Genomic DNA, 12,698 nt, shown 5'->3' on the forward strand with positions numbered 1-12,698 from the left:
ATCTTTTCTCTGTTCATTCCTTCCTTCACTGTCTTTCCAGATTTCCATTACAACAATCTGTTCTCATGTGGCTGTCTGTTGCGGTTCACCCCACACATTTTTTACCAGAATATGATGAATTCACATCAGTATACAAGTAGTTCTTCAACACGATGGTTGAATTCTTGTCCAACCCCACATTTTAGAAAAATCAGGCTTTAGAAACAGCAATTAATGTGGTGGCTATGTAATCGCATCACAAACAATTAACATTTTAAAAGTTTGTGCTTTAGAGATGATGTCCCCAATTTGCCAATTGCATTACAGCGAATTCGCGTTAACGAAATGCATGTTATAGCAGAGCAACCGCTACAATAAATATAATTTAGATTATTCATCATTCCTTCTTGATCTGAGTTCTCCTCAGACTGAGTTTTTTTTTGCTCTCTCATATTCCTTCCTTGTTCCAACATGACTACCAAGTTTAAACCATCTCTAGTAGTACAAGCAAAATCCCTTGTAAGGGACTGCATTTAAAAGCAGGGAGGTTATGTTGCAGCTGCATAGGGGACTGGTGAAGCTACACCTGGAGTACAGCGTGCAGTTTTGGTTGTCTTACTTGAGAAAGGATATAGTGGCAGTAGAAGGGGTGCAGAGGAGGTTCACTAGGTTGATTCTGGATTGAGGGGTTGGCTTATGAAGAGAGACTGAGTTAACTGGGATTATATTCATTGGCATTTAGAAGAATGATGGGGGATATTATAAAAACATTAAAAAATTATGAAGGAATAGATAAGATAGATGTAGAGAGAATGTTTTTACTTGTGGGTGAAACAAGGACAAGAGGGCATAACGTCAACATTAGGGGGAGCAGATTTACGACTGAATTGAGAAGGAACTTTACCGAGAGGTTGTGAATCTGTGGAAATCCATGTCCAGTGAAGTGGTTGAGGCTTCCTCATTGAAGGTTTTTAAAGCTAAAATAATTTTTTGAGCAGTAAAGGAATTAAGGGTTACAGTGAGAGGGTGGGTAAGTAGAGCTGAAGCCACAAAAAGATCAGCCATGAACTTACTGAATAGCAGAGCAGGTTCAAAGGGCCAGATGGCCTACTCCTACCCCTAGTTGTTACGTTCTTAAGGACAGTTGTCCCAGCTCTGTTCAGGTACAACTTAAATGCCTGTGGACCTTCCGTCTCGTTCTGTTCTATATCCCAATTTCTGAACTTATTAACTCATGGTATTGGGAGTGATCCAGAGATGTGACCTTTTTGTTCACTAGTTTCTTTCCCAAGTTCCTGCGGTCTAACATTGTAAGACAGTATCTTTATTATGTTTATTAGCGCTTCTTGTTTGAGCGATTACTATTACCCTTGAGTAATCGTAAATGATTTCTTAAAGTCAAACCATAGCCAGGGTGATTGGTGAATAAGTCAAATGTAAAGTTGAGAATTCCAGGCCAAACAATTCCTGTTGAACAACTATTTCTGATTGGATGACTTTTCTTACTTGTTCTGTGCTTATACTTTCTCCAGTTCAGGGCCAGTGATCCTTCAACAACATATTAATATTAATCAAGCATTTGTATTGTAATGTTGTGACATGAGTCCTTTCATAGGAACATTATAAAACAAAGTATGACACCAAACCAGGCAAGGAGGTATGAGTTCAGATGGCCAAATGCTTAGTCAAAATAATGAGCTTAAGTGTGTTCTGGTGGAAAACCAAGTAAAGGAGTGTAGGAGGATATTCCAGAGCTTGGAACTTGGACAACTGAAGGCAGAGTCACCATTGGAGAGCAGCTATAATTGGGAATGCACAAGAAACCAGAAAAAGGGAAGTACTCTGAGACTTGTATGATTGTAGGAGATTACGGTGATGAGAAGAGGCAAAGCCGTTGAAAACAAGGATGAGAATTTTAAAATCAAGATATTGTTTGATGAGGAACTAATGTTGGTCAACGAGCTCAGGTGCGATTGGAGAACATGACTTGCTAGAACGTAAGACTTGGGAATTTACGTTGAATTGGAGGATTGAATAAGGAAAATTAGCCAATGAGTTGGAATAATGGACTCCATAAGAAGAAATTAAGGCATAGACAAGTGTTTTAACGACAAATAATCTGTGCAAAGTTAAGTAATGTTATGGTGACAAAAAAGAGAGTCCTGGTGACCATGCACATATGAAGTTGGAGGCTCTTGTCTGTGTTATATATGACTTCATGTCCAGATTCTTGATGCAAAATAGTGAAAATGCTGAACGTTGCAAAGATTTTGCATCAGTATTTACTGTGGAAAAGGATATGGAAGATATAGACTGTCGGGAAATAGATGGTGACATCTTGTAAAATGTCCAGATTACAGAGAAGGGAAGTGCTGGATGTCTTGAAACTGTTAAAGATGGATAAATCCCCAGGACCTGATTAGGTGTACCTGAGAACTCTGGAAAGCTAAAGAAGTGATTGCTGGGCCTCTTGCTGAGATATTTGTATCATCGATAGTCACAGGTGAGGTGCCGGAAGACTGGAGGTTGGCTAACGTGGTGCCACTGTTTAAGAAGGGCGGTAAAGACAAGCCAGGGTACTATAGACCGGTGAGCCTGACCTCAGTGGTGGGCAAATTGTTGGAGGGAATCCTGAGGGTCAGGATGTACATGTATTTGGAAAGGCAAGGACTGATTAGGGATAGTCAACATGGCTTTGTGCGTGGGAACTCATGTCTCACAAACTTGATTGAGTATTTTGAAGAAGTAACAAAGAAGATTGAGGACTTCAGTAAGACGTTCGACAAGGTTCCCCATGGGAGACTGATTAGCAAGATTAGATCTCATGGAATACAGGGAGAACTAGCCATTTGGATACAGAACTGGTTCAAAGGTAGAAGACAGAGGGTGGTGGTGGAGGGTTGTTTTTCAAACTGGAGGCCTGTGACCAGTGGAGTGCCACAAGGATTGGTGCTGGGTCCACTGCTTTTTGTCATTTACATAAATGTTTTGGATGCGAGCATAAGAGGTACAGTTAGTAAGTTTGCAGATTACATCAAAATTGGAGGTGTAGTGGACAGCGAAGAGAGTTACCTCAGATTACAACAGGATCTGGACCAGATGGGCCAATGGGCTGAGAAGTGGCGGATGGAGTTTAATTCAGATAAATGCGAGGTGCTGCATTTTGAGAAAACAAATCTTTTGCTAAGGTCCTAGGGAGTGTTGCTGACCAAAGATATCTTGGAGTGCAGGCTCATAGCTCCTTGAAAGTGGAGTCAGAGTTAGATAGGATAGTGAAGAAGGTCTTTGGTATGCTTTCCTTTATTAGTCAGAGTACTGAGTACAGGAGTTGGGAGGTCATGTTGCGGCTGTACAAGACATTGGTTAGGCCACTGTTGGAATATTGCATGCAATTTTGGTCTCCTTCCTATCGAAAAGATGTTGTGAAACTTGAAAGGGTTCAGAAAAGATTACAAGGATGTTGCCAGGGTTGGAGGATTTGAACTATAGGGAGAGGCTGAATAGGCTGGGGCTGTTTTCCCTGGAGCGTCGGAGGCTGAGGGGTGACCTTAGAGGTTTACAAAATTATAAGGGGCATGGATAGGATAAGTAGACAAAGTCTTTTCCCTGGGGTTGGAGAGTCCAGAACTAGAGGGCATAGGTTTAGGGTGAGAGGGGAAAGATATAAAAGAGACCTAAGGGGCAACTATTTCATGCAGAGGGTGGTATGTGTATGGAATGAGCTGCCAGAGGATGTGGTGGAGGCTGGTACAATTGCAACATTTAAGAGGCATTTGGATTGGTATATGAATAGGAAGGGTTTGGAGGGATATGGGCCAGGTGCTGGCAGGTGGGACTAGATTGGGTTGGGATATCTGGTTGGCGTGGACGGGTTAGACCAAAGGGTCTGTTTCCATGCTGTACATCTCTATGACTCTAAACTGACATCCTGTCACAGTGTGCACCATTTCTGATTTTCGTGGGGATGGTTTTGTGAACTCCTGGGCTTTAGGCCATAAAAATGAATAGATGGCATGGCTGGCCATAGAGCGTGTGGAAGGGATGTGAGGCGTGCAAGTTTGTGATATACTGATAGTTGCCAGTGCAAATAGAGACGGATAACACATTTGAGTTAGCAAGAAGAATTTCACTTTATTTTCCTTTGCAGGTAACACACCAGTAAACTTTAGCATTCAGATAAAATGAGTCCATAGTTTCAGCGTGTGATGTAACATTTGTTTCAAATATTGGTCCATATTGAAAAGATAAGCAGCAGAATGGCTTAATTTTGTTTTATTAATTACTAGGTGAACATTGTACTAGTCTCCATAATGAGCCAATAATACTGAGTCACCAAGATCAACATGTTTCCTCCTCTTATCTATTTAGAGTGCAGAGTTAACCAATTCTTCTTCTCCAAGTAGCCTTCTGAATTCTTCAACTGAGGCATGTAAGTTGGTTTTACTATAGGGCAGGTTGAAGAGGCAGGCCCCTGTATACCTCAGCCACAATAGGAGTCAAATTCCATGGACTTGACATTATTTTGAACCATACGAGGGTCATCAAGCATGCTCTGTGAATTCGCTGATAGCCATCGGAATAGTGACAGAATTTTTAAAATTGCTCTTTTTACCTTGCCCAACCAGAGATAAAAAGTTAATCATTGTTTCTGTCATGGTTTGGTGTTCTGTGAGCCTGAAGTATGATGCAGTTGTAGTGATATTGGTAGCAAGGAATTGCACTAGGTTTACATGGCCAAGAATTGCTGTCTTAACGGCCCTTCTTCCCCTCCCAATTTCTTGTTTAAATTCTTTTCTGCTTTCTTAGTACTCCTCAAGGGCCTTGTTTGATTTCTGTTTCCTTAACCTTATGCATGCTTCCTTTTCCTTTTTAACTCAGCTTTCATCTCTCATTATCCAAGGTTCATAAATATTGTCACCTTTGTCTTTCATCCTTGCAGAAACATCCTGGTCAACAGGCTTCCCACATGATCAATATGGATTTACTTTCAACAGCTACCTTAAATCCAATTTTTCCAGCTCATGCCTTGTACTGTTATAATTAGCCTTCCCCTAATTTAGCACTTACACTCGAGGACCAGACTTATCTTGAAAGTTATGGAATTATGATTGCTGTTCCCAAAATGTTCCCCCACTAAAACTTCAACTATTATAGTACCACTCTTACAAGCACCCATTATTTCATGATTTATACTCTGTCCTACAGTGTAACCGCAGACGAAGGAACTACAAACCACTTTTATCAAAGTGACTTCTTTTCCTTATCTCTATATGATCTGAGAAGAAACATTTTCTCACAGCAAGTGGTTCAAGTTATGAAATGTACTGCCTGGAATTGTGGTGGCGCAAGTTCATTCGATGAACAGGAGGGATGTTAGAGGATTTTATCAATAGAAATAATGTGAATGGTTATGTAGAAAAGATAGGAAGATGAAACCAAATTATGATGTCAATTTGGAGATTCAGTGCAAACAGGATAGACCACGCCCCTTTTGCACTCTAACTAATCTGTAATCAGAGTAATTTAGTTAACTCTGAGTTTTCAGTTACTCTTTGCCAATTTGCTCCAGGTCCATGGCACTGCTTTTTAATTTAGTCCCTATCCGTTCTTAGTCCCATCTGTATCGTTGGTATCCAATGAATCCCGCCCCCCCAATCTCGCCAGCATTCCCACCAGGAGTTCCTCTCCAGCCCAGAGCCAGTTTCCTGAATGCTGGTACTGGAGAGACAATATAGTCACCTGGACTTTGACTCTCTGCTGTAGAGAATAGCATATATTCTTCAATTATACTGTCCCCTGCTGCAACTCTGTATCTTCCACTTAAATGCTCCCTTGCACCATGCAATAGGGACAGTTTGCTCATCCTCATTGTGATCTTTTATGTTATCTACTCAAGCTGCAGGGACATCAGATCAGTTGGACAGTTGTAGAGATGTTAACTTTGAGATCCCTATCACTGCCTCAATTACAGCCACCTTCTGTTCCTGACAATGGAGCAGATCTGAAATCCCTGGCACTAAATGGTGTCTCCTGGAACAAAGAGAGCAGGTAACTTGCCCCTCCCCGATGTGTTTGAAGCTCAGACTTCAGGTTATCAACAATGAGTTAAATTCCCTTGAAATGCAGGCACTTGCTGAAATTTGGAACATGGTCCAGGGGCTGCAGTTGACCTCGATCTGGAAGGTAAGCGTACTACAGTAGGTATTCAGCTTAGTCAAATAAAAAGGAAAATAAGGGACTTAAATCATCATTGCCCACTGCATTCTCAGATTGTCTCTCACAATTTGTTTAATCTTTCTGCAGCATGGAACACCTCCCCTGATGGTGGCAGCTGGTTGTGGGAACATCCAGATTCTCGATTTGCTCATCCAGAAAGGAGCAAAGATTGATGTGCAAGACAAGGTTTGTACTGGAACTTCTCCCAAAGTAGTAATTGTCACTGAACCATCATAGACAGTATACACATGTTACATAGGTTTATAGTTACCAGTAAAGCCTAATTCTGGAAAAAAAGAAATGGGTTTTTGATATATAAATGATTTGCCTAAAGTTCCTACAAGAGTGAATACAAAATCGGTTGTCAGTTATGGTTTCATATTTTGATGAACATTTATAAATTAGTTGAGAATTCAGATGTTTTTAACAGAGACCAATAAAGTTCACTTCACAAATTATTCTCATTTTTTTTAGTCTGGTTCAAATGCACTTTATTGGGCAGCAAGGCACGGCCATACTGAAACATTAAAATTCTTGCACCATAAAGAATGTCCATTGAATGTACAGGATAAGGTAAGCAAAGAAAAAAATTTATGCAATAGTACTAGATTAAAATTGATGCCTTCGTAACATTATTAAATACGTTCCTGAATTAGTTATTTCAAAATGACAGTATTTTGGTGGAGTTATATTTTATTTGAACTGATGGTGAGAAACATGAGATTTATTGTCTTATCTGTATATTCATAAAATTCAGTAGAAAATATATAAGATGCAATTTCAGAAAATCTATCAACTTTGTCATCTCAATTTTAGTCTCAGATTTGAATAGCTGTTCTTGAGTAACAAATACTTTTTATAGATAGTTGTGAGTAAAGTTTTAACTAAAGGAAAAGCATGGGCAGGGGGCAGACCGTAGTGCTTAAGGGGGTCCTTTCCACTCAAAGCGTGAGCACAGTGACCTGCCACGTTTCTTCCCTCCCTCTGAACTCCACCCATCAGCAGTGAGAATGCTCCATGTAAGAGCCCCACATGATCTATATAAAATTGGGGACAGGTTGAGGTTTGGCAGGATGAAGAGGGTGACCTAGGGAATTCTGACCCCACCTTGTGCGCCATTGCAGCAGCCTTTTCTGCCCATGGCTATTATGCCATTAACTTCAGTGTCTGCCTTGTCATCAACTGCATTTCTATCCACTGTCACTGTCCTAGAATGAATCAGATTCTTCTTAACATCATTGCTCTGTTCTACTTCAAGATATTTTTCACCCTGTTCCATCTTCAACAGAAAAGATCTTACCACTCAAGTTTGTTACTCCCTCAGTCACAGTCACTGCTGTAACCTTTGTTCATGAACTTGTCATCTCCATATACAGTCTTTCCAGTGTTTCTCATGCAAGTCACTCATCCTCCAGTTGCCATAAAAACTAATTTATCCAAAACTTTGTTCCTTTATTCTTTACAGCAAGCCTAACTACACATCATCCCCATCCTAGCTGCACATTAGTACTCACATCCCCAGCAGCTTAAATTTAAATTTTCTCATTGGTCTATTTAAATTTCTTTGCAGTTTCATTAAACTTCTGACTTTCCAAACCACCCTTCATTCAATCTGTTCCTGAGGCATCCTCTTATGTACCACCTCCCATGCCCTATTACTGATAACTATGTGCTCAGTTCCAAGCTCTAACGTTGCCTACAATTGCTTCATTAATCCTCCTATTTTCTACTGCTAAGTCTCTCCTTAATGCTTTGCTGTTAACCATACAGTTAATAACCTTTCCCTAATAATATCTGCTTTTGTAGTTATTTTCCTAATGTCTCAGTAAAGTGCCTTGGGATGTTTTCTACAACTAAGGGATTATATGAAGGTGGTACGTATTGTTCCTCATTGTAATTGGTTTGGAATATTTTCTTTTTATCGAGCTTGGGTGGTTATAGAAAATTATTGATCTTAATGGATAAAGATATTCTGCATTCTGCTTAGAATCTGAATAAGGCAGCCACCAAGACAGTTTTAACATTTGGGTTCAATGAGTGTACCTTTCAAGTCCTATACTTCTATATCCCCATCACCTTGTAGATAACCCCTCACCAACTATTTGTCCAATTTTCTATCAAACAATATTTATAGATTTTGCTTCCATCATCCTTTAAATCAGTGCTTTATGAGCAGGGCAAGTGTCACTTCTGGTCCTTTCATCAGTTATTACTGATAAGTTTGTCTTCTCTGGTCACTGACTCAGCTGCCAATATAAGCATATTTTTGTTCACTATATCAAAACTACTCATAATTTTGAACACTTCATTTATATCTCTTATTAAGGTAAGGATAAGAATCTTAGTTCATCTAGTCACTCCCCATAACTAAAATCTTATTTCCCTTTAGAGTTATAGAAAGGTACAACATGAAAACAGACCTTTCAGTCCAACTGGTCCATGACAACCAGATATCCCAACCTAATCTAGTCTCATTGGCAGTACTTTGCTCATATTCCTGTAAATCCTTCCTATTGATATACCCATCCAGATGCCTTTTGAATGTTGCAATAGTATCAGCCTCAACCACTTCCTCTGGCAGCTCATTCCATATGTGCATCACCCTCTGCATGAAAAAGTTGCCCCTGAGGTCCCTTTTCTATCTTTCCCCTTTCACCGTAAACCTATGCCCTCTAGTTCTGGACTCCCCCACCCTGAGGGAAAGACTTTGTCTATTTATCCTATCCATGTCCCTCGTGATTTTATAAACTTCTATGAGGTCACCCCTTAGCCATTGATGCTCCAGGGAAAACAGCCACACCTAATCAGCCTTTCCCTGTAGCTCAAATCCTGCAACCCTGGCAACATCTTTGTAAATCTCTTCTGAACCCTTTCAAGTTTCACAATATCCTTGCGATAGGAAGGAGACCAGAATTGCACACAATATTCCAACAGCGTCCTGTACAACTGCAACATGACCTCCAACTCCTATACTCAATACTCTGACCAATAAAGGAAAGCATATCAAAAGCCTTCTTTACTAATCTATCTACCTGTGACTCCACTGTCAAGGAGTTATGAACCTGCACTCCAAGGTGTCTTTGTTTAGCAACACTGCCGAGGTCCTCACCATTAAGTGTATAAGTCCTGCTCTGATTTGCTTTCCCAAAATGCAGCACCTCGCATTTATCTAAAGTAAACTCCATCTGCCACTCCTCAGCCCAATGGCCCATCTGATCAAGATCCTGTTGTAATCTGAGGTAACCTTCTTCGCTGTCCACTACACCTCCAACTTAATGTCATCTGCAAACTTACTAACTACAGAGGAATTTCAATTAGCCGCATATCAATTATCTGAATTTCAGATTATCCGAAGAAGATCCCAAAGTGCCGATAAAAACATTACATAAAGAGGTGTTTCCAACACTGATGACGTCTTTTGTTTACAATGATTAAAAGTGAATTTGGCTTACTGACAATGCTGCTGAGAACAGTCCTGGACGTTGATGGGAGCCCAGGCACCGTCTCCAAGTGACTCACTGCTTTCTCTCTCTCTCTCTCTTTTACTCTCTCTTTTGCTCTCTCTTTTACTCTCTCTTTTACTCTCTCTTTTACTCTCTCTTTTACTCTCTCTTTTACTCTCTCTTTTACTCTCTCTTTTACTCTCTCTTTTACTCTCTCTTTTACTGTCTCTCGCTCTCTCTGTCTGTGTCTCTCTCTCTCTCTCTTTCTTTCTCTCCTGGAGTTCTACACAGGGGTGTACCCTAAACCCCTCTTCCACAAATAATCTCTCCAACATTGTCCTTTAAAGTGCAAAGGTGGAACTTGTGAAAAAGTTGCAGTTGATTTGGGGAGGGGGGTGGTGGGGGAGCATCCCGCGGGATGTGCTGCTGCCTAGTCTTGTGAATGGGGAGCATACTTAGCAAATGCTCGCTGTGTCACTCCCATTGGGGCGGCCAGGGGAGTAGGTGGGAGGTCTCAGCAATGCTGCCGGTCAGCAAGGTGGCTCAGTGCTCAGAGCTACTGCCTCACAGCATCAGGGACTTGGGTTCGATTCAACCCTTGAGCGACTATCTGTGTGGAGTTTGCACATTCTCCCATGTCCGCGTGGGTTTCCTCCGGGTGCTCCAGTTCCTTCCACAGTCCAAAGATGTGCAGGTCAGGTGAATTGGCAATGCTAAATTGCCCATAGGGTTGGGTGCATTAGTCAGAGGGAAATGAGTCTGGGTGTTACTCTTCGGAAGGTTGGTGTGGACTTTTGGGCCGAAGATCCTGTTTCCACACTGTAGGGAATGCAATCATCATCTAATCGGGTCCCTTACACACAAGTGTGTGTCCACTCATAAACAAGTCTTGAAACAGAGAGAGAGCGAGGCAGGTAAAGCAAGGAAAAAGGAAACTTCACAATCCCAGAGGAGAGGCATTAAGTTACTTATCCGAATGATCAATTATCCGAACGAAATACTGCCCGCTCATCTAGTTCGGATAATCGACGTTCCTCTGTATGCCTCCTATTTTCATATCCAAATCATTTTTATAAATGAAGAAAAGTAGAGGACCCAGCACTGATCCTTGTAACACACCACTGGTCACAGGCTTCCGGTCTGGCAAAATAACCCTCCACCGCCACCATCTGTCTTCGACCTTCAAGCCAGTTCTGTATCCAAATGGCTAGTTCTCCCTGTATTCCATGAGATTTAACCTTGCTGACCAGTCTCCCATGGGGAAACTTGTCAAACGCCTTACTGAAGTCCATATACATCACGTCCACCGCTCTGCGCTCATCAATCCTCTTTGTTACTTTTTCAAAACACTCAACCAAGTTCGAGGGATATGACTTCCCACGCACAAAGCCATGCTGACCATCCCTAATCAGTCCATGCCTTTCTAAATATGTGTAAATCTTATCCCTCAGGTTCCCTCCAAGTTGCCCACCACCGACGTCAGGCTCACGGGTCTATAGTCCCCTGGCTTGTCCTTACCACCTTTCTTAAATAATGCTACCATGTTAGCCAACCTCCAGTCTTCAAGCACCTCACCTGTGACTATCGATGATACAAATATCTCAGCAAGGGGCCCAGCAATCACATCTCTAGCTTCCCACAGAGTTCTAGGGTACACCTGATCAGGTCCTGGGGATTTATCCACCTTTATGCATTTCAACACATCCAGCACTTACTCCTCTGTTGTATGGACATTTTTCAAGATGTCACCATCTATTTCCTTACATTCTGTACCTTCCATGTCTTTCTGCGTAGTAAACACTGATGCAAAATACTGCACCTCCACACAAAGGCTGCTTTGCTGATCTTCCGAGTTACCCTTTTGTCCTTAATGTATTTGTAAAAACCCTTTGATTCTCCTTAGCCCTATTTGCCAAAGCTCTCTCTCATGTCCCCTTTCTTGCCCGACTGATGTCCTGCTTAAGTATACTCCTACTGCCTTATACTCTTCTAAGAATACTCTTCTACAGGCGGATCGGTGACACAGTGGTTAACACTACTGCCTCACAGTGCCAGAGACCCAGGTTCAATTCCCGCCTCAGGCAACTGTCTTTGTGGAATTTGCACATTCTCCCCGTGTCTGCATGGGTTTCCTCTGGGTACTCCGGTTTCCTCCCACAGTCCAAAAATGTGCAGGTTAGGTGAATTAGCCATGCTAAATTGCCCATAGTGTTAGGTGTAGGGGAATGGGTCTGGATGGGTTGCTCTTTGGAGGGTCGGTGTGGACTTGTTGGGCCAAAGGGCCTATTTCCACACTGTAGGTAATCTAGATTCACTTGATCTATCCTGTCTATACCTGACATATGCTTCCTACTTTTTCTTAATCAAACCCTCAATTTCTCTACTCATCCTGCATTCCTTACACCTACCAGCCTTTCCTTTCACCCTAACAGAATATACTGTCTCTGGATTCTCGTTATCTCATTTCTGCAGGCTTCCTATTTTCTAGCCGTCCCTTTACCTGCGAACATCTGCCCCAGTTAGCTTTTGAAAGTTCTTGCCTAATACCGTCAAAATAAACCTTTCTCCAATTTAGAACTTCAACTGTTAGATCTGGTCTATCCTTTTCCATTGCTATTTTAAAATTAATGGAATTATGGTCGCTGGCCCCAAAGTGCTTTCCCAGTGACATCTCAGTCACCCGCCCTGCCTTATTTCCCAAGAGAAAGTCAAGTTTTGCACCTTCTCTAGTAGGTATAACCACATACTGACTCAAAGTGTTCTTGTAACAGTTAACAAATTCCTCTCCATTTAAACCCTTAACACTATGGCAATCCCAGTCTTTGAATGGAAAGTTAAAATCCCCTACCATAACCGCCCTATTATTCTTACATAACTGAAATCCCCTTCCAAATTTGTTTCTCAATTTCCCATTGACTATTAGGGGTTCTATAATATGATCCCAATTACGTGATGTACCCTTTCTTATTTCTCAATTCCACAAGAATATCTTCCCTGGATGTACTTCCAGGAATATCCTCCCTCAGCACAGCTGTAATGCTATCCCTTATCAAAAATGCC

General features: G+C 41.5%; 1 protein-coding gene across 6 annotated transcripts in view; it reads left to right on the forward strand.

Annotated features, from left to right (window-relative positions):
- Positions 1–12,698, forward strand: part of dapk1 (death-associated protein kinase 1) — a 253,471-nt gene that overhangs the window by 150,115 nt on the left and 90,658 nt on the right. For all 6 annotated transcript variants that reach the window (XM_060838328.1, XM_060838343.1, XM_060838320.1 and 3 more), the window contains 2 exons: positions 6,283–6,381; positions 6,670–6,768. In XM_060838328.1, the coding sequence (XP_060694311.1) occupies positions 6,283–6,381; positions 6,670–6,768 (198 nt within the window). The remainder of the gene's footprint in view (positions 1–6,282; positions 6,382–6,669; positions 6,769–12,698) is intronic.

This window comes from Hemiscyllium ocellatum, chromosome 2 (assembly GCF_020745735.1).
Source record: "Hemiscyllium ocellatum isolate sHemOce1 chromosome 2, sHemOce1.pat.X.cur, whole genome shotgun sequence".
NCBI classification, from domain to species: Eukaryota; Metazoa; Chordata; class Chondrichthyes; order Orectolobiformes; family Hemiscylliidae; genus Hemiscyllium; species Hemiscyllium ocellatum.